We start from the raw sequence: 24,108 nt of genomic DNA, 5'->3' as shown, positions 1-24,108 counted from the left end.
TTAGGAGTTGTAAGTTATATATATGTAAGTACAATATATAGAATGACATGTCAACCCCAAGTGCGTCATTTTCAATGGTAAGATAGAAAGAAAACTATAATGTCTCAAAATTGTCACCGTCTATAAACACACACTTTTGCCATACATCAGCCAACGATTAGCGAAAGAAATCTAGAGTCTCTGATGCTAAGAAATCCTCAACTGTAAGATGCCCAATTGTTAGTGAAGGTCATCCCGCCCAAGAAGCAACAAAAAGCTGGAGCAGGTGTAGTCAGTGGAAGAATTTCATACTACAACCCATGAAGAGCCTACACCGTTTTTTGCGATACACATTTAGGAGCATTTTAAAGCAACATGAAGATGCTGGGCCTTATGCACCAAACTCGATCATTTTTTTAACATAGATGGTTTTTAACATATAACAACCTCCAACCGTCGTGCCTAATTTGCATGGGGATGAATTTATGTTTGACGTTTGGAGATCGCTACTACTCATCATCTGAAATGAGTAGGTTCGAAGCGGGAGCAGAGAAAAACCACATAGATTTAACTTTCATTTAAATATCTGTATTATTCAAAATATCATGTGTGAACGTTGGTAGTGTAGATTGTGTATAACGCGTCAGATCACATATCGTTAGCATTTAAGAATTCAGTCACGAATAATTCGTACATAGCTGAGATACACATACCTTGCTGATAGATGACTGCCTGGACTAGATGTTGAAGTTCTATGACAATGGATCGCTCGTGCTGCAAATAGTCGGCAAACAGTAGAGTCCGACTATAATCCAACCATAATCCAAGTTAATGGTTGTACTAGATAATGCTAGATCTTCCTAGATCTACTCCTGGACTGGATTCGCAGTTGACTAATAAATTACGATGTGCTTACAAGTGGTTCTCTCTGTCGATCCTCCACTTCTGATCCCTATCCTCTCGGACCAGAGGTTTTTATTCTCCGTTTCCAGACATTCTGGAATTCTCGTCGTTGAGTTTCTGTTTATCTCAGCTATTGGTAAAACATTGTTTTACCCGAACTACATCGTGATCAAATTCTCAGACCAACAATTTTCTGCAAGTCTGACGGTTATGCCACAGTCAAAGTGTGTCACTGTTACGTACAGAGTTTCACATTGATGACATTTCAATTCTTCAACCATAACATTGCAAATCATAATAAACATACAAACTGACGACTTAGCGTCTAGCCATACACAACAATAACATTCAACGCATTTACAAATTATTGACATACGTCAACAAATAAACACAAACACGTGTTTATACTACATGTCAACATTTGATTACTATACTTTGATACAACATTTAATAACTGAGATTTTCTATCTCCAAAATAATATGTCCCAAAACCATATATCTCTACACATAGGTTCAAGCCCGGAATGGTTTTTATCATTTCACTTTGACTGTACAACGTCGGAGACGGAGATGGGGGGGATATATAAAAATAAATAAAACTTAATTACTCTTGAATCACGAGACCGGTCTCGATCAAATTTGTCACATAGATGAGATTCCAGGCCTGGTATAGTTTTTATCATATCACTTTGACGGTAAAACTTAGGGGAGGGGGAGGAGGATATGTAAAAATATATAAATGAAAGTGACTAAATTTGTGACTTAATAACTCTTGAACCAACCGACCGATCTCGATGAAATTTTCAGCATAGTTGAGGTTCGGGTCTGGGATGGTTTTTATCATCAAAAATGATTTTAGTGTCGAATACATAGTCCTCGGTATGCTCAAAACGAAACGTATTCTTCCTATGTAATGAACGGGTATGCTGCTAGTATGATATGCAGTGGCGTATTTAAGGGGGTTCCGGGCTTAAGTCCGCCGAAATTTTATTTACTATATTATAGAAAATGAAGTATCTTGCAGAATTTTCACATTTCCAGGACTGAAGTTAGCAAAGCCCTCCGAAACAAAATCGTAAATACGCCACTGATGATGTGTATAAGCTTTAATAAATGAAAAACTTTTCTTTAAGCTGCTCGTGTTCCTCTTAAAGCAGCGCGGGTTCTATTGGAGTTTAACTCTCGTAGGTTGAGAATCAATGAAATAATAGTGCAGTCTATTGATATCTAATGTTCATGAAGATATTAATTGTTCCTGTGAAGCCTTCAGCTTGTCTTCAAATTGCCTGAACCGCTAACGATACATATTGGCCTGCAGATAGGAGACAGTGCCTCTAGCAATAACAATTAACGTAGCCTATGAATTATTAGGGACAAGTATATACTATGGTCATGTCATTCAACGAATTCGTTCAATGAATCGATTCGTAGGGAACTAGTTCCGTGGAACAATTCATTAAATATCACTAAGAATCAGTTCCTAACCTAACCATCAATAGTAAGTCATCATGTGACTCGATACCAATAACGAATCTAGAAGAGGAGATACATTCTCGAAACCGGAACCAAAAGATCAAAATGGCTGAATCGAATAAAATGAATGAAATGATCAAAGTAAAAAAAAAAAAATGCCCTATTAAGAAACAATGTAACTGACAGGGTGAGACTAAATATAATAAGGATTGATAATATCTAAATCTTTTCGCCTAGAAGTTATGCAACTCGTGACTCTTAAATGTTCTGAAGTTTGTATAATATATTAATGTTACTTACAGATTGTGATGTAATTATGTTGTAAACAGAATTTATCTTTTAGTTAGGTATTTGTAGTTGATTGTCTACATTTAAAATAAGCAGTATTTTTATCCTATTTACGCTTTAAACTTCTCATGAGAAAAGTAACGTAAAAAAATTATATACTCACATGTAACATCGCCCTAAAATCAAATTACTGAAGAAGACTAAAGGAAACCAAAGTGAACATTTAGTTAAACTGAACTTGTAAATTTTGAATGGATTAAGTTACTTAAAAATGTCACATTATTTTTCAACAAATAAATCTATAGAAACCGTAGATAATAAGAATTCTGTAAATGTAAGTAATTTTTAAGTAAATGTATACTGTTAGATATAAAAACAATTGTAGTAAGTTCAAATTATCTCTCTTGTAAGCCAAAACAAAAACACAGCATTGCTTTATACTGTAAATTATTATAAAGTGTACAAAAGTATACAATAGAATACAGAGTACATAATCGATCCTTAAGATTAACTATTAAGTGTAATATCACTTGGGAGAAACATAAATGATCTTGTTTGCAAACCAATTATTCCTTGTAATGTGAGAAGAATTATAAAGGTAAAATCCTATCTGGAAACAGCTAAGGCCTTGTACTATGCAACCTAACATGCAATTTTAAAATAGGGTCGTATATGTTGAGTAGTAATGCCAAAAGTAGCCTTGAATTTCAACTTTAACAAACAAATATTGGGTTGGCCCATAAGTATTTGCGTTTTTTGTTTTTTTTTTAGTGAAAAGTTTACATGAAAAATAAAATGTTGTGGCAATTTGTGTTGTATTATTCGATAAGACATTATGTGCTCTACAAAAGAGTGTGTTCAGATTTTTTTTTATAATGATATACTTTCTGTTCTCTTCAGGTCATTAAAATGGAGTGTCAAGTCGAGAGAAAAGAGCATTTTCGACACCTGCTGCTGTTTGGGTTTCGTGGAGGTGCCAAAGTCACAGACATTGTTCGAGAAATTTATGAAGTTTATGGCGAAGAAGCGATGCCTCTTAGGACGGCTCAATATTGGTTTAAGCGATTCAAAGACGGCAATTTCGACCTCAAAGACGTGGATCGCAATGAATGTGGATCGTTCAGTTCGATGAGGAACGACTGAATCAACTTATTGACGTAGATCCACGCCAAACAACAAGGGTATTGGCAGCGGTAATGGAGTGCTTCCACAGTCTTATAGAGCATCATATTCGCTCGATGGGAAAGGTTCAAAGGTTGGGCGCATGGGTTTCGCATGCTTCGACCGACAGCAATAAAAATCAACGCGCCACGATCACCGTCGGTGTGCTTGCCCATCATCGGTCAACACATGGACGCAAGCAATAGGGAAAGGAATAAGAATTTTGTATCGGAGAAGTAAAAGTATATCTTCAAAGTTGTTTCAAGATCTCGGTTGAATTTGAGTTTAGTGTCTCTTTTACCACCGAAATGAGATGTGAGCATACAGCTTAACGTGGTGTCCGAATCACAGAAGCTGCCAGCGGAATCGAACCGGATTTGCAGTGTCGAAAACGCGTCCGCTAATCATATAGTCACGAAGAAGCTTCTTAAAAACTTGGTGTATAACCTCTACACAGTGTGTATTTGTATCATGTTATAGTATATACATAAAGCTGCACTCTAAAGCCTAATAAACAAAATTGCACATAATTATCATACACATAGAAGAAATGATTTCCATACAATTCAACATAGAACCAGTACGTATTAAAAAGCTGTCACATATTATATGCAATAAATTACATGACATGTTACCTACTGTTGTAAAGAATGGGGAAAATATTCTTAATATGTATTAACAATACAAAAATGACCAAGGCTTGAAAAATCTTGCTTGCGAGTACTCGCCAGCCAAAAAATCTACTAGCCAGATCTTTTTGCAGTCATAATGTTTGTACAAATAAACAAAAGTCGCTTTGCGGCACAGTAAACATATCATTTTTTTTCTTTTTGTATATTCATATGTCTCTTACAAATAAATAAAAAAGTGACATCTGCTATTTATTTTTGAATTCACATTTTAGATTGTTCGGACTTTACTCGGCAAACGTAAAATAGTACTAACCACTGGCGAATATGCGAGTGGATTTTTCAAGCCCTGAAAATGACCAAAACACTAAGTAAATTTTGTTTTATTCATACAATGTTGAATATTTCCAAAGCTGTAATGAATAACATACAAATATTTCTAAATTTAAGAAACGTTTCTTCTGGAAAATTGTTTGTATACTGTTGTTGAGTTCTGTAATTTTAGCTTTAGTAACAATGCGGAATTTTATACGAAATCCACAAATCTAGTATCATGTGTATGATCCAAGAATGAAATAAAACTAAATTGAAATTAATTGAAAGTACTAAAAGCAAACATTCTGATAGCGGCAGAGAATTTTTAAGTTTTTACTTTTTGGTTATATTTATCTTGTTAAAATATATGCTCATGCAAATTTCGACAACACGGTGACCATTAGTTTAGCAGAAAAATGTGTTTTAATCTTTCGCTCTTCATAAAATTTTCCTTTTCTGGCAAAATCGTAGATTTTCACATAGAAACAAATAACTCAAGCTCTAATTAAAGTAGAAATACGACTTACGTCACATTTAAATCGTAATTAAGTTGGTTTTCCTTTGGTATAAGTTTAGTTTGAATACTCTCAAGAATAGGGAAACAACAGTTGTGAAAGTTTCCAGACAAAAATGTTCGTTTTCTGACTTTATTCGCTTATAACTTGGTAGCAGTGACTCGGAGAGAACCAGAAAATAATTGAGGTATTTTAAATCATTTTTTTGTCAAATCAATGACAGTAGAGTTGTGAAAATTTGCGTTATCACTTATTTAGACACGCTGAACACAACCACATATGAAAACCTTGTTTTTCTTTTTCTTTTTTTGCCTATATGTAAATGTTTGCTTATTAGTTGAAAATGCTGTTTCATATTATACAGTTTATTTTATTATTATTATTATTATTATTATTATTATTATTATTATTATTATTATTATTATTATTATTATTATTATTATTATTATTATTATTATTATTATTATTATTTTGTTAATCCCAAATACAATGTTTATCCTCTTCTAAAACATCTGGCAGTACTATTCTTACAAATATAGAGTCTTATCTTACGTTAATGTTAGTTTTGAATTAATCTAATTCTAATGATATATAGTCTATTACTATTCTGAGATTTTTAGGTAAAGACATTGACAAAAGTTTCACTGTAGTTGTTCGAGTAGTATTTGAATAAAGGAGTTCATACATACACCATATATTTTGCCTTGCAAGCTTATAATCCACGCCAAATAAAACCAAGAAATATACAAAAATGTAAATGAATATAGATAAAGAAAATATACGTTTTTTATAGACTGAAAATATGTAGGATTTTTTTTTTTTTTGAATCGATCAAATTGTTCGATCACTTACCACAAAATATTAAACTGAATCAATATATTAATAATGTCAAGGTAGAAGTAAAAAAAAGTTTTATATTTTTTATCATGGGCAAAATATTTTTCTAAATACTATTCAGTGACATTCATACTTTAAAATTAAATATTCAAAAACAGATTTCGATAATTGAGGAAGTTCGAGGATTATGAAGTGATAATTACAAATTTATTTTCAGATAATTTGTGAACTTCAAATATTACAGGAAAATTCTATTTGAGGATGAATATATAAGGAAATAACAGTAACTAGAGGAAATGTTACTCAAGAAGACTCCAGAGAAAGCTGACGTGATATAATTAACCACAATTACTCATTTAAAAATACAAGGTGAGTGTTTTTTTTTTTTTTTTAAGTTATAGGTATGTATTCTATAGCACCCATTAGCAAATATTTCTTATCGCATCAAATCGGTAAAAGTATCAATATGTTTAAAAAATATATATGATAGTAGAGTTTAGTGTGGTGATCACAGATCTACGTAAAAAGAAAGTAAAAATGAGAGACATAAAACTTCTGTTCGTAAATTTGTTACATGTGTCAGTCCTAAGTAAATTTCATACGTTTCGTAAGAAAGACTTCAATCTTTGCCCTCTTTGCTTCATTCAACAATTTCCATTACCATGGTTTATCGTAAGAAATAAATAGGAATACCAAAAGTAGGAATATTTTCCACAAATATTATAGGACAGGTATGAAAACTAGTGTGTACAAATTTGTTTTATGTAACAAAAAGAATCAAATGCAGTATCTTAAATTGGTTAAGATTTGATAATGCATGATTTATTAAATTCAAGAAAGAAAATACTAATTTTCCGTGATTCCTACATAAATAAAATTTGATAGCATTCACAAAAATATAAATAAGATACCTTAAATACCCCACCTCACCCGGATGAAACTAATCATATTTATTAAGAGAAAAATGGACGATTCTTGGATATCTAAGATACCATTTTTCATCCTCTTTTAGGACACCACATCGATTCTACTCTTCATGTATGATTTACCAAGAAATACTTTTGTGATCTGTAATCTCTAATAAATAACATCCGGTATATGTTTTTAAGCCTAATGACTAATGCGCGCGCCTTCCGTGCACGTGGTTCTAAATTTGATTCCTGGTGAGAGATCATTAAAACAAATTTTGCAATATGATAGTTCAGATTGCATCGTAAAGCGTAAGTCCATACCTCTTTTACCCTCGATACTCAAAAGATCGGTGAGTTTGGTTTGGACATAATCTATCGTAATTTGATTTTTTATTCATCTTGTTGAAATATTTTACTTGGAGAAAAAATTACATTCTACAAAAGAGACAACTTTGTTCATAAATTAGATAAGTACTAACCTTGTACCCCGAAAGAATATTTCTTCTTTTTATATAATAGAAGAAATATCCTTTAAGGACCCAAAGTTAGTGCTTATTTAATTTATTAATTATGTATCCTATAGCGTCTATTAGCGAAACGTTGATTCATAGTTTCTATTCACAAATCTTCTTAAACAGTAAGTAAGTTCTTTACGAGTGTGTGTAAATGTCTCTAGTTAAAATATTTCTGTCAATCTATATTACAATATCGTTAGTTTGCTGATCGATTTACAGTCCAAGATCCTACTCTCTTAACTGTTCGATTAACTGTGCCTTATTTGTGATCTGTGTAAGTATATCCCAAGAATTGTTCATTATCCATAAATTAGGAAGAACAAAAAATTTTGCTATGAAAGTGCAAACTTGTTCCATCGTTTTTGTTCTACGGGATAGATAAGCAGAGAATTTCATACAACATTCTTTTATGCAACAAAAATAAGTTTTTCTTTAAATGTGCCAAACGAAAGTTGAGGGGTCCTCGAATACTTAAGCAGTTTTCATGTCTTTTGAATGATTTGGGGTATGAGATTTTCATCCTACTAGAACAAGACAATGGTTCTTGTCTTAGAATATTACTATTCTCATTAGTGTCGGTGTGGTAGTATAGTGATAGAGTGTGACCTATGATTCGATTTCCCTGTAGGGTATGCTATCTGCAATACAATAAACAGTATATGCTTCTTCTTCCTAACGAGGCTGGGCGATAAGCCCCTGCAACTCCATCATAAATAAGGACGTAATCATTTTACAAACTACTTGGTGAACCTTTGCTAATATAACGCTATTAGTTCTTACAACCTTTCGTTAACCTTATTTAAGAATTGCAAAATGGAATAAGAGAGAAAACATATAATGACGATGATTATTTATTTACATAAGCTATACATACAACAAAAGGGAATCTGTTGGTCACTACTGCTTATCTGCTAAACCAGGGTCAAACTCTGTGTGTCATAAAAGTTAGTTTAACAGAGTTTAATTAAATAATATAGATTATGTGTGATTTACAAATTTCATCATATTAGCAAAGTGATTAGAAGTAATACGCCAGGCATAAGATAAGCCTTGGGCTATATCGCTTAGAACTGTCTTAAGAGTGAATCTATCATTTATGCATTAAATTCCATTACTGGCTACTTACACGTTTCGACCTCGTCTTGGAAGTCAGCATCTCGTGTCCTTTTCATGTCCCACAATAACTATTTTAATCACACTAATTATAGGTACTATAATTCACTAGATGCATCACGTCTTCCTCTTTCAAGCCTAGAGCAGCGATCAGGTTTCAGCCCACTACAAACCTCTTTGTGTCGCTACGTAGTCGGGATCGAACTTTGGACCTATAAAGAGAGCATCAGTGGTAGCCCACAGCAAACCTCTTTGCGTAGTTATATAGAGTGGTATGGATCTCAGGACCTCTGAGGTAGGCAACAGTCACGGCCCACAGCAAACCTCTTTGCGTGGCTTATGGAGCAGGATAGAACTGGATTGAACTCTGGGCCTCTCTCTTCCGAAATCGAGACAGCTTGTTAATCAAGAACTCCTCGGCAAATGTGCAGCACCATGGCCTACCCTCCGAGAACGACCCTCGTTACCTTAAAACCCGAAGTTTAAATACTGCTTGCTGTTCTTGGTTTTTCAGGTCACGAGTTACTTTCTGTAACTAAATTTTACTTGGGAAGTTCATTTTTAGCTTGTGTTCCGTGTATTAATGCAGCCACGGAAACTTTTTCAACGGTTTCTTGTTGACTTGTAGGAAAACACAGCTTTATTTTGTTTATATTAGACCTATATATATATATATATATATATATATATATATATATATATATATATATATATATATATATATATATATATATATATATTTCATTCCCCCAGTGTATATTGCCCTGATCCTAGGTGATCATTACACTACCAATTAGTATTTAAAATGTATTCCCATTATGCAGACCTGTGAAATTTGGGAAAGATCTAAGCTCACTATTTGGACTTAGATAATCTTCCAAAATTTTAAAGCTTTTATAAACAACAAAGGACAATTTCACAAACGTTTTAATGTAATGTTGCATAAGAAAGAAACAAAAAAGAACGAAAAAAGCATAGTGACTCACTGGTAGAGCGTTGACGTACGTTATAGAGCAACTATTCGCTAACCAAATTTGTTAATAAAAAAATTTATTGTTATACCATAACACGGAGTCATTTTACATTTCCTCATTACTGTAGCACAAACAACATAGTTGCTGTGTAACGAAATACTTCAGCGTATCATTGCTTATATCTGTTCTCGAAGATCTCATTAGATGTATTGTGCAGCATTTAGTTCAAACTTTTCAAATATTTTGCACTGCTGAGTTATCTGTATCAGATTAAATTTCATCTTCAGTACATAAAATCGTATATCTTACATTTTGTTGGAAATGACTTGTGTAATTAGAACTGTCTTTATTAGCTTTTCCGGTTTGCTATATCACCTAAAGATACTGGGATATATCTCATAAACTTTACTGAGTAGCCACTAATGGTGATCAAACGATGGAATATTATGTTAAAAATATAAAAGCAATGTCAACAGTGTAGAGTCGACAACTAAGTGACATTACGCGTTTATGTTAGTTCTAGGAAAATATATAAATAAAATGAAATGAAATCTTTGAGTTTGACGTCCCACGGTTATGCCGGTTAGAGTAAAGAAGACGGTGATGATGAGTAATGAATGAAAATGGCGGAATGAAGAAAGTGGGAGGAAATGGGAGAACCCCGAGGAAAACCACACACGCGGTGTTTGTCCACCACAAAGTTCACTTGGCTAGGGCTGAGATCGAACCCGGGACCCCAAGCATCAGAAGTGAACGCTCTACCACTGAGCCACCGCAGCCCTCTAGGAAAGTATGTATATTACTAGCAAAAATACCCGTTCTTCGCACGCAAGAACAGCGTGTAATATATGTAAAACCGGAAATTTGAATATTGTAGAAATTGCCTCCTTTCAGAATCAGAATTTTGAAAACTCTGGAACATGTATTCGCAATGGATATAAAGGTAGAGAAATAATGTTACAGAAATAGATTTCTTTCCTCCCTGTGGAGTGGAATTTTTGAAAACGTTGAAAACCATATTCCGTTAGTTTTAATTAAACTATAGAATCCCTCAACTCCAAATTAAGCAAATGCTCGCATTGGACACTTCGATTTCGAATTAAATAAAGGAAAATTTGAATATTATAGAAATGACCAGCTTTTCCCACCTAGACATGGAATTTTTGAAAACACTGAAACACGTATTTCCTTAGTTCTAACAAAGATTTTGTATAGCAAATTTCGGCTCTCCAGTTTGAGTGAAATCCCACATTAGACACTTTGTCTACAAAGAAAGAGAAATTTCAATATTATAGAAATATCCCCCCCCCCCCTTAGCAGAAACATTTTCGGAAACGCTGAAATACATGTTCTTTTATTTTTATTGAAGAGAATATGTATAAAATTTCAGAGCATCAACTGAAAAAAATCTTCACATTGGGTGCTTTTAGAGTTAAACAAAAAACAGTATAATAGAAAAGTCCTACTTTCCCCCCTTAGGAGCGGAATTCTCGAAAACGCTGAAATACGTCTTTCTTCATTTTTAATTGAGAATATATATATATATATGTAGAATTTCACATCTTTAATTTTAAGAAAATCTTTAAATTGGTTACTTTTTGAATAAATAAAGGGAAATTTGGATATTATAGAAATAATCCCAATTTTTCCTTTTTACAAACGAAACTTTTGAGAACTCTAACAATACGAATCCTTTATTTTCAGTGGATAGTCTATACACTAAATTTCATTTCTGACAAATCAAGCAAGTTCTCATCCTTACACTCGGCACTTTCTGAATAAACAAAGGGAAATTTGAGTATTGTAGAGATGTCCGTATTTTCCTCCTTCAGAGTGGAGTTTTTGAAAACACTGAAACACATATTCATCTAATTTTTAGTGAAGAGTTGGTATGCAGAGTTTCATTTACCTAGCCTTAGAGAATCGTGACATATGGTATTCTTGCGAAAAAGTTTGAGCCTTCGCTTATTCTATTAGGATACCTATTTCCAAAAATCTTTCATTATCTTTTGCTTTCGAGGCGAGATGAGTTTTCTGTCCAAATTTCACGTTCATACCAGTAGTAGTATGGACTGGGTGATAATGATTCAGTGACTTCTACTCTTTTATATAGCAGTATACGTTACCTAAAACGTAATTGCTTAATATAGGTATTTATAAGAAAAAGTGAAAACAGTGACGCAAAAAGTACATTAGCAGTACTTTCGCTAAATACTTTATCAGATAGACAGACAGAGGAGGAGGAGGAGAAGAAGAAGAACGAAAGAAAGAATAAAAATTAACGAACAGAGAAATAACTGTAAAGTGCCCCAGGTGAGCGCCAAGTGTTGAATCCAATCTCAATAGTTTCGTGACAGCGTTACCAGGTTGGAAAATAGATAGATTTTACTGAAGAATGATTAAACTAATAAAACGTATGAGTGCAGGAGAAAGAAGAAATAAAACTTGGAAGGAAAATTTATTTAAAATACCACGGACTTCTGTTGTCATTCGAAATCCAAGGGGACACGAAAAAAACCTTTGAATTAACCAAACTTCGAAATATTAGAAGGTATCAATTATTAAATACCAAAATTAAGCAAACAAAACTATTGTAAATAATAATAATAGTAACTCATAATATACAATACGCTTCTCTTTTAAGAAAGCATATTGTTTGTGTGATCCAATACTGCAACTAACAAACGACTTTTACTCGTTCATAGATTAAACCACTTGTTCCATGTAAAACACATTTAAATACAGTACCCACATACACTAAATTAACACTAAAAACCACATACAGACATGATTAATAGTTAGTTATCTATTCTCACTTAAATATATTCGTTATCTTCGTTTAATTGATTTAATTTCGTTTACACAGTCAGGAAAATCTTCCGTTTCATTTATTGTGTGAAACACCATTAATTCTAACGAAAAAAAAAATTAAATAAAATAAAAATAAAAAATAAAATGAAATAAATGTCCAAAGATCAGAAATATTCTCATCGGTAGAACACTGGGCAGAGCAAAATTATACGCGTCAGTGTAAAAGCTCATTTGTAGTTCTCGGGAAAGTTGAGAAAAAGGAGTAATCGTCAATGAAAATGGCACCATTACATCAATGAATGCAAAATCATAAAAATACGAAAGATAGCCTATTTTGGCATAAATGTTTTAAAAAAAACTCACAAAATACACCTTTAATAAAATTGATATAATTTAAAAACCCACCTTAAAGTGGGTACTACCTTCCAAAAGTTATTTCAAACCGATCAGCGTTTCCTGGAACCCCAAAACTATAAATTCAACACAAATCTCAGTCATTTTTGACATTTTATTTTTGACATCCCCCCCTCCCTTTTTCATCCGATAGGTCTGAACTTCGACTTAAACGGCATTAAGAGTGCCATTATTCATTTCAGTGACTTCAAAAACTATGAATTGCACACTAATATCACTCGTTTTGCATTATTTTACATGTCATTCCTTGCTATCCCCACTCTCGCCGACCCCAAAAACTATGGACTCTACATTAATATCGATCATCTTTGATCATTTTATAGAAGCATACTCCCCAACTGGGCTAGGGGAATCTCACCTAAGCATGAACTTAAAAAGATCATTAGAATTGTCGCCAATCAACTTAGGAACCGGAAAACTATGAATCCGACACTACTTTCAGTCATTTTCAATTGTTTTTACATGTCACCATTCTCCCCACCCCCACCACGTCAACAGTACTAATAGCAACTGAATTTGGATTTAAACGGCATAAAGGGTGTCATTGTTTATCTCTGTGACGCCGAAAACTATGGATTCGACACTAATATCAACCGTTTTCGATCACTTTTATATATCACCCTTACTACTCCTTCTAGATGTGCTACGGGGTTCTTATCTCTATTGGAGGTTGGACTTAAAGGGTATCGGAAATGTTATCATTCAACTTAGGAGCCTCAAAAGCTATAGTTCCAACACTAATATCGGTCATTTTCAATTATTTTTATATGTTATAATCCCCCCTCAGGAGTACTAATGGGGGCTGAATTAGGATTTAAACGGCATCGAGAGAGTCACTATTCATCCCTATGGCGCCGGATTCGAACTAGTATCGGCTGTTTTCGGTCATTTTCATATGTCACCCTTACTATTCGCTCCCTCTCTTTGGGACGGGATCCTCAAGGCTGAGCTTGGACTTAAAGGACATCGGAAATGTTACCAGTCAGTTTATCGATGTCGAAAATTATGAATTAGAGACTAATATTAGTTGTTTTCGATCACTTTTATGTCTTTCCTCTCCTATTCCTCCCTAGGTGTGCTAAGGGGGGGGTCTTATGCACACAGTACTGTTTTCCGGACTGTAAATAATACGTATATCAAGTTTGGTTAAAATTGTTCCAGGTGTTTCAGAGTTATGCTGGAACACACACACACACACATTTTTATATATGTAAAGAAAAGTTTTAACTGAAATATTGTTCAAAGATAAGACATTTGTCACTTGATTGATTACATCGAGCCTAACAAAATGGCATGCTCAAGAGGTGCCAATAATAACTTAATTGATAATGTTGGAATATACTGTTTCTAGCTGTATTTATGTACTGTATATAAAAATATTCTATTAAATATCAGATCCTGTCTTCTTCTAATAGTTATACATACGCTCCTAGCAGTGACGTACATTCTCCTAATAGTTTTCTTCTAATAGTTATACATACACTCCTAGCAGTGACGTACATTCTCCTAATAGTTACACATACACTCCTAGCAGTGACGTACATTCCCCTAATAGTTTTCTTCTAATAGTTATACATACACTCCTAGCAGTGACGTACATTCTCCTAATAGTTAATAACATTCTACTTTCTAATGTCTTGCAACATTTGGTTATATTAATTCGAACCTATGCCGTGTATCTTTTCGAAACTAGAAACCATGGATAAAAATTTACGGGGTAATAAAAATTTCGTACTGTCGCTTTTTAGACTCCTATAACATCCACCATTTTGATTAGTTAAAAAATATATAACTTAAAATGCTGAATATTTACATTAGAAACATGACAATATAAATACGTAAACAGTGTACTCAAAGCAATAAATTGTTAGAACCACCCAGGTACATAAAATAACAGGTAGCCCCAGTTCGTGCTCGCCATGACGTCTTGTAGAGGGACTTTTGTCCATCTTGAAACAGTATACCAACTAGCGTAATTGCGTATGCAGTATTTCACTTGTTCCCTTGAACGATACCTCGTGATATCCAAGGATGTTATAAAATAGATGATTTGCCCATAGTATCTTCATCCTATTCACTGAATGGAGTAAAATAAAACCTACATTGGTATGTCTGATTGGCTACTCTCGTTTCCGCCATATATGTTGGTTCAAAACATTGTGATCTTCATAAGTAGACATGTAGTGTGTCTGTCCTTTATTTTTATGTAAGTCATTGCTTCAGATTTATATTATATAATGGTTATATGCTGCACGTATGGGTGTAGAAGTAGGAGTGAGAAAAATTACCCGAAATAACCTTTCACAGATAAGAAAGTCACCAATCATAGGATACGCATGGCTTCACAATTTTGTGGTGTGAGCAAACCCTCTATTTCATAACATTCTTGGCAATACCTCCACGTGACGTCACCGACCGCAAAGTATCCTGGGAAAAATGAGAACAGGAAGGCTGAATCGAGTGTCCCCTGAGAACCACCAGCAGAATAACAGAACTGGAAACAAATAAATATATAACATGGAATAAACAAACTTTAAATGAGATTATAAACAAAAAGTAACGTATCACCTGGGAGGTAGCATCTCAGGGAGAAAGCTTTTCTGTAGCAGAACGGGCTGTTACACATGGATTATTCCAGGCCCGCAACTAGCCACAGAGGTTTGGGGGAGCATGAATGTGTTAGGGAGGACCAAGTCGTTAAAAATTTTCTTACAAATAGCTAAATTGTGTTTTCTGTATTAACAATAACATTTTTTGTTATGGTCTGGAGGGGCCACGAAAAGTTTAGGGGGGACAGGCCCCCTCTGGTTGCGGGCCTAGATTATTCATATTTTCGGTCTTTGATAAAATGATCTAAAAAATTACTATCATTTTTGGTAAAAGTAAGAAGTCGTATGCTTTGCCTGTATTTTTCCCCCAATTACTAATTTCTGAGTTGTATTGTAGAAAGGATTTTATTTTGCAGATACTGATTCACGAGTTAGGTTAATGATGAAGTAGGCTTTTAAGAAGCAAATATATTTTCTGGATAGTAACAAAATGCAGCTTAAGACTCCTAACTGTTATGTACATTTAAAAGGAAAAAGAAGAGTAAGAACTAAATATTTAACCATATTACTATTGCGTAACGAAAAAACATGTTCAGGGATGAAACATATATAGATACCGGTAACAATCAATAGATTTCATTCAGCTGCACAAAATGATATGGATGAGTGAAAATTTTCATCATACGTAATTCTCAAGAAAATTTAACAAGTTTCTTTAAGTAAACTTAAAAGTGCGTGCTGTACGATAATCACGCCATCTATGAAGATGAGTGATAATAAAATACACGAGGTGCGATCAAAAAGTTACGGTGAATAATTTTATTAGAAACAAAGTAATACGCTTACATGGAATTTGATTTAATGTCTTTCAAAGTACTGTCCTTGGATAGCAACCCACTTATCCCAACGTTGAATATCATGACTGGAAGCATTTCTGGAAGGCGTCTTTTGGAAGAGCGTTCAGCTGCTCTGTCGTGGATCTCTCAATGTCAGGAATGGTGTCCAAACGTGTTTCTTTAAGCACGGTTTTACTTTTTGGGAAGAGCCAGAAGTCGCATGGTGCTATATCTGGAGAGCACAGTGAATGTAAACAGACAGGAATATTTTTTGGGCAAAAACTCGCGGATCAAAAACAAGATGTGGCACGGCGCGTTTTCGTGGTGAAGAAGAAAGCCATTTGCCCATTAAATTGACGGTTAAAATACTTTTCACGGACCCATACGAGATGTTTAGTTCTTCGGTAAGCTCTCGACTGTTTGAACAAATTATTTGTGCCACTTTTTTTGCACATTTGCATCTGCTTTTGGTGCGGTAGGACGTCTTGGCCATTGCTTGTTTTTTCAACTGACTTCTATCCACTTTTAAATCGCTCGTACCACTTTTAAACAGTCTTCAATGCCATCGCTTCATCGCCATACACTGATTTTGACATTTCGTGAGTTTTCTTGGCACTTTTTTGCAGCTTAGAACAAAACTTAATGTTGGTGCGCGACACACACTCTTAACACGTTCCTCACTCCTCTGCCTCTGGAAGCCAACTAACATGTCACATCTCGTTCAAACTCAACACTGACTGTACCAAAGGTTTAAGCTACCGGTCTTACTAGTTGAAATTTATACAACGTCGATAGATGGCACTATGGAACTACATTCACCGTACTTTTCGACCACAAGTTGTACACTAATCAAGCATTTCATCACGATGCTGACAAGGTGACACTATGTAGTGTGATCAATGTGATATAATCCAAAATTTGGGATCAACTTTTACATTTTAATTTTTATTTAACTATGATATTGTCCAAAGAAAAGACATATCAATCAATAGAGGACATCAGGACCAGCAAAGTGACATGATTGAAGGTGAATTCGCATGTGTAGTTTTCGAGAAAATCGAGAGAAACTACTTTTTATGGCGTTAAATAGTGTGTTGTTTGTTGCCAATCTGATGCGGTTAATAGTATTTATTCCACTAGAAAACTATTTTTATTATTAATTTGTGTACTGTATACGAAAAATATGAAACGTTTAATAGCAGATTTTATCTATTGTTGTTTGATTTCTCTTAACAATGACGCACACACTACTTGTAACATTTGGTTGATGTTGAATAAATCTTCCAGTTGACGTTGAACAAATCTGACGAACAATTTTCCACCATTTTGAAAATTTAAGATGAATTTGGCACCTGCTGTTTCTTTATTTCATTGCCTATCTTTCTTCCAGTCATCTCCCTTACGGAAGATTTATAAAGGAAGTCCCAGCCTTAGGGCCTTATGGACTACTTCACTATATTTGTTTTAATTATAAATTGTTTGAAATAAGTAAATGTACTAAAATGGCACAAGCCAAGATGGCCGAATTTGCCTGTTTTAAATAAAATTGTTTATCACACTTTTAATCTAATAAAGAAGGATAAGCGGCGCATGAACATATTGAAAATGATAAACAGTATATGAAGATTGTAACAAATAATAAAATTGTCCAATTGTAAATGGGAATTGTAAATAGTAAAAATTGAATAAAAAATGAGAGCAAAGCTCCCCAATATTTAGTGTCTACAGCGCCATCTCTTATCTCTCCATTGCCTATCTCATCTTCATTTTCTTTATCATCATCAGATGGATTGTGTTTTTGTGTCACTCTTACCAACAGATGCTTTTGGGTAACTGAAAACCAGTTGAAACTGCACTCTTCTATTTGCAATCTGTTCAACATTATAATTCTTGTACTGCAATTACTTCGAATTATCCAAACAAATGGTTCAAAAATTCAATTTACCTACGTTTTTTACCATTATTTTAAATGCAGTTTTCAAGGAAAATAAACGTTTGTTGGAACTTTTAGCCTAAAATACTATCACGTAAAAATGTGACCCTACATTCCAACTCATTGTGCTTATCTGGACGTTTTACAGCTACTAATCTGTTCCTTTTCTTTTATTTTCCACCTATTTCTTTGTTTTCCTATGTGATGAAGTATTCAGCGAATGCCTTGTGCTATGTTGTGTAACTTTTAATAGAATTGGTTGGAAAGTGTGTCAGCTCAACTTACAAAAATATAAAGCATGTCTTCAATACTTGTCAATGCGTGACCATATAATAAAGCAGTGCTCAAGATGCCGGTAATAAGCTGAAGTATCTTTATTGTATTGCTTCTGACAGTACTGGTATTAAGTTAAATTAACTTATCTAATGGTTGTTAAGGTAGACGATAACACTTAGCTTTGGACATTTCAGTGTAACTATTTGTTCCTTATTATCCCTAAGTAGATTACATGAAAGAAACCTTATTCTCTATCGAAGACTTATAATTATACACTTCAACGACAATAAATGTCCAATATAATAAGGGGAAATATAGTCGTTGAAACGAACTCAGAAGTTCTCGGCGTCCGAAGTTATAGAACACAACTAGTATTGCCCCTTATACCCATTCAAATATTAATTCCCATTGCAAGTACAAATAAATTGCCACATATAAGGCGAGCGTATCCCTGGATGAGCTCGGCTACCAAATAAAACGAGCTTTATTTCTCAAACGATGAGCTACTTGCCCACCAAATTTTGTTCAGATCCGAGTAGTAATTATCAAGAGATGAAATACCATACACACATATACTGTATATACCTGTAGTGAAATTAAGCTCCCATGTACTTTCACCGGAGCTAAAAAGGATTGTGTCACTAATCCTAAATATCATCCATCTTGGCGTTCAACTTAAATATAAGTTTATCCAAAAACAAAGTATACAATTTATCCTCCAAATGGACAGTTTCATAATATTAAGCAATTGCTGTCCCGTCTCTTCGAAGTCAACCAATTTCAGATAATGCTGATCATAATATACTTTTTTGTGTTTATGTGTGTGATTACTTTTGCTATTTTTCTTGGAATTCATTTCTTATTTCTGTCTCGGGAGCATTTTGTTCCTACTACTTATAGATAATAAATATATCCAAATGGTATTGTGGCATTTGGAAAACAACCTAAATCTATTATTAAAGAAATGTTTAAGAGAAATTTTTACTTGTTTTGAAAATAGGAGATTACCATGTTGCACTTTTCAGCTTCTCATTAGAAATAATGACGATTATCCATCTACCTTACAATTAATAAGTATAAAGGTAATCAAGAAAGTTCTGTTTCTTTTTCACCTATCACCTTCGATGATCAATATGTCACCTAAGACGTACCTGAAAGATCATCCTAAGACGTTAAAGAAGTTAAATATAATGGTTTTCCTGCTATTTTAATTTTTACTCAGTATTGGTTGTGCATGACGTCAGTTTTTTTAGTCACAGATTCTTTACAAGATCGAATTCGGAAAAATGTTTCCTCTAAAAGCTATTCTTCATTTTATGCTCTTTCAAAAAATGTTATATTAATGTAGGACTAATAATGCCTGAGTTACAAGCGACTTTATTCCGTCATGTGCGAAACTTATCAAGGCGCGGCCCAAGAGTTACCTTCCCACAAACGGTAGAGATTGGCAGCTGCTGATGATGATTAATATATATATATATATAATCTTGTCTGCCTGTAAATATATAAACCTGATGATTAGGTCTGTCTATAATCTAATTAAAAATATCCATTTTTAATATCAATTGAGAGGTTTTTCGGAAAATAACCTTTGTCAAAACACAAAATTTCTCTGAAGAATGAAAAGAGAGCTTTCTCTAGTACACAGCATGAGGAACTCTGCAAATCTGTTTCTTTATACGTGTCTCTGATACCTTCTAAAACATGCACAAACATGCAGCTTTCTATTCATTTTTCTAAAAAAAAAAAAAAAAAAAAAATCTTGTTTTGACAAGGGTTGTATTTGCTATAAGTCCTTCGATTTTTGTACTACAATGGTACTGAGCGAAATAGAGCATGAACTAGATTTCAAAATTGCCTTCAAGAGAGAATGATGAACAGTTTGCTATCCACGTTTTTTATATTATATATTAGCACCTTTCCCTCTTAATACTAACTGTAACGGTAAGGAAGGAAAGAAAAATAAGATATGCCTAACACATTTTATATATATGACCAGTTTTTAAACTGCTAAATATTATTTAGAGAAGAAGTACTTGCCTATTATTGAGATTGTGGGCAGTTACTATGATATAATAAATCTATAATAAGAATTGTAATAGAAGGAAACCATATACTTAAGAAATCTATTCACAAGAGAACAAATTATTTGATTTCTAGAATTGGTTCTCAATAATGTTATGCCACTCTCATATAAAGGTAACCAAGAAAGTTCTGTCGCTTTTTCACCCACCACTCTCGAGCATCAATATGTCACCTAAGACGTACCTGGAAGATCAAAAATAGTCCCCATCAATATCGACGACCTTCTACCAACGTTCTGGAAGGCCATAGATTCCATCGCGGTAAAACTTGGTGGGTCGTGAAGCGAAGAAGGTATCAAGTGCTTGCACCTCTGCTAGGGATTTGAACTGGCATCCTCTAAGGTGATTGTCCAAGGAATTTAACAGGTGATAATCGGACAGTGCAATGTACGGGAAGTATGGCGGATGCAATAGTGTTTCCCATCCAAAGCGTAGAATGGTGTCCCGGTTCGTCCTAGCCACATGGGGCCTAGTGTTGTCCTGAAACAAGGGGACCCCTTTGCGACTCACAAGTGCTGGCTCTACAGTTTTGCGTTTTTCTTAAACACGGCTCAACTGCTGACAGTACACAGCCACATTGTTTCTCTGACCAGCTGGTAGCAGTTCCCAATGCACGATCCAGCGAGCAATCCACGAAACACACAGGAGGACTTCCTTCTGGTGCAGTGCTGGTTTCGGCTGTTTTGGAACCAGTTCATGGGATGCTAACTAATGATGACGGCGCCGTGGAGCTTCGTGCGGGTCCCATTTCTCATCACATGTTAACACCCTGTCCGGAAATGGCTCCTTCCTCAGACGAGACAGCAAAGAAACACAGGTGTCTGCTCGCGTTGCCTTCTGGCCTAGAGTCAAATCATGTGGGACCCATCGACACAACTTATAGTGCTTCCCAAGTTGGTGGAGGTGCTACTGAATGGTTTTTCCACTCATACTGAATTGTAGTCCCAGTTCCTCACATATTTGGCCACTGTTCGTCTTAATTGCTGCCTGAAGATCTTCCTTTGTACATGTGTTGATCTTCCGGCACGTGTTGCATCTTCGAGGGTTTCGTCACCGTCCTTAAACTTGTTAAACCACCGCTGACTGTCCGTGTAGTCACGACACCCTCACCAAAGGCCTGGCATATCTTCCGCCCCGCTGCAACAGCGTTTGATCCCAGTTCGAATTAGTAGAGCATACATGCCTTATGACACTCTGTGAAAGTCCCATGTTCACTTTGTCCTTACTCAAGTTCACGGTGTAACTGAACTACCACAACCAGATAGTATGTTGGATATATCCACACCAACAACTAACCTTCGTCTTATCTCCATTCGCATTCAAATCACAGTGTAAGTGCCAACTGAACACAGACCTCCCCCACAAAACGACAGAACTTCCTTGATTACTTTTATATCTCGAAAAAGATAAAGAAATTTGTGATCTCTTTAATACATCATTCAGTCTTCTTCATCACTCTGATCATTAACTGATATTGAATTTTTATACTCGCTCGGACAACTACGCATTGCAGTGCACAAACTCGTGCGCCTGCACCGCGATTCTTACATTTGCATTTCAAACTTAAACACTCAAGTTTCTGACAGCTACATATGGTAATTTCTAAACAGGTCTTGGGAATATCTTCGAGTGTTTTCGAAACTGGTTAAGAATTTGGTCCTCCAAGTACCATCCTGTATCTTCTGGCCTTGATAGATCGATCTTATACTTATCACCTTTTTCCAATTGCTGTTTGATAATGGGATCTCTTTATATGTTGTTTCAGAGCATCACTAGTTGGAGGTAATTTCTCTAGGCTGCATTTTCCTAAAAGTAGGAGCCTAGCTTCATCACAGATCTTTATATTTAACCTTGAGGAGCTTTGCAAAAAACAGTTCTGCAGATCCAATAGCGCTTGCTGATAAAGGAATCTGTCCTAAGGAAAACAAAAGGTCAGAGTTTTCTGACCTGAGTAAGTAGACAGTTCTTGATCTTTGATGTTTCAACTAGATATGACATTATGCCGCATCTAAGTGGAGCGTGATAAGCCATTACCTCTCTTCTCATTTTCAAATAATTGTTGGTAAAGGTGGTGAATTGGAATAAATCTTCTTGTCTTTGAAATCTCGTCATCATGTACAATTCTTTACAAGAAATTCTGTCATAATGGTGTATCAAGAGCAGGAATACATCGGTGTCTCTACTCATCACAGCAATTCTTTCTGAATTGTGATTCAGAGCATCAAGTGTTAATTTAGTATCTGCTTCTTCATGTTTCCCTTCAAGATTTTGAACATTGATCTCGAAGTTTGAATTAACAGTCTTCTGATTTTTAAAACTACTGGAAACAACAACAAAATGTTCTGAAGATGGTAATTCCAGCAATGCATTATCAATGAACTACTTACTCAGAGAACTGTGACCTTTTATTTTCTTAGGACAGATTCCTTTATCAGCAAACGCTATTGAACCTGCAGAAATGTCTTTCACAAAGCTCATCAGGGTTAATGTGAAGATCTGTGATGGAGATAGGCTTCTATTTTTAGGAAAATGGAGCCTGGAGAGATTAACTCCAACTAGTGATGCTCTGAAACAACATATAAAGAGATCCCATTACCAAACAGCAATCTGGGAAACGCTGATAAGTGTGAGATCTATCTACCAAGGCCAGAAGACTCCGGATGGTATTTGGAGGACCAAATTCTGAGACCAATTTTGAAAACACTCGAACATATTCCTAAGGCCTGTTCAGAGATTACCATGTATAGCTGTCAGAAACTTGACTCTGTAAGTTTGAAATGCAAATGTAAGAATTGCGGTTGCTTGTGCACTCCTATGTGTAGTTGTCCGAGCGAGTATAAAAATTCAATATCAGTTAATGAACAGAGTGATGAAGACTGAATGATGCATTAAAGACATAACAAATTTCTTGATCTTTTGAGGATATAAGAGTGGCATAATATTATTGAGAACTAATTCTAGAAATCAAATAATTTGTTCTCTTGTGTAGAGATTTCTTAAGCACATGGTTTTCTTCCGTGGATAGCAAATTGTTCATGATTCTCTCTTGAAGGCAATTTTGAAATCTAGTTCATGCTCTGTTTCGCTCAGTACCATTGTAGTACAAAAATCGAAGGACTTGTAGCAAAAACAACCCTTGTCAAAACAAGATTTTTTCAGAAAAATGAATGGAAAGCGGCATGTTTGTGCATACTTTAGAAGGTATCAGAGACAGATATAAAGAAATAGATTTGCAGAATTTTTCATACTGTGTACTAGAGAAAGCTCTCTTTTCATTCTGCAGAGAAATTTTGTGTTTTGACAAAGGTTATTTTCCGAAAAGCCCTTCATATATATATATATATATATATATATATATATATATATATATATATATATATATATATATATATATATTAATCATCATCAGCTGCTAATCTCTACCGTTTGTGGGAAGGTAACTCTTGGGCCGCGCAGTGATAAGTTTCGCACACTACAGAATAAAAGTCGCTTATAACTCAGGCACTATTAGTCCTACATTAATATAAGTATACATTTTTCGAAAGAGCATAAAATGAAGAAAAACTTTCAGAGAAAACATTTTTCCGAATTC

At 34.6% G+C, this 24,108-nt stretch overlaps 1 protein-coding gene across 2 annotated transcripts in view; it reads right to left on the bottom strand.

Moving 5' to 3' along the window:
- Window positions 1–2,908, bottom strand: part of LOC145675508 (DNA topoisomerase 1-like) — a 103,410-nt gene extending 100,502 nt beyond the window's left edge. For both annotated transcript variants that reach the window (XM_081745961.1, XM_081745960.1), the window contains exon 1: window positions 2,807–2,908. In XM_081745961.1, the coding sequence (XP_081602087.1) occupies window positions 2,807–2,815 (9 nt within the window). In that variant the 5' untranslated portion in view covers window positions 2,816–2,908. The remainder of the gene's footprint in view (window positions 1–2,806) is intronic.
- Between the last annotated feature and the right edge of the window lie 21,200 nt (window positions 2,909–24,108).

Source organism: Thermobia domestica, chromosome 18 (assembly GCF_964235325.1).
Source record: "Thermobia domestica chromosome 18, izTheDome1.hap1.1, whole genome shotgun sequence".
NCBI lineage: Eukaryota > Metazoa > Arthropoda > Insecta > Zygentoma > Lepismatidae > Thermobia > Thermobia domestica.
The sequence above is the reverse complement of the archived record's forward strand: the minus strand, read 5'-3'. Positions and strand labels throughout refer to the sequence as shown.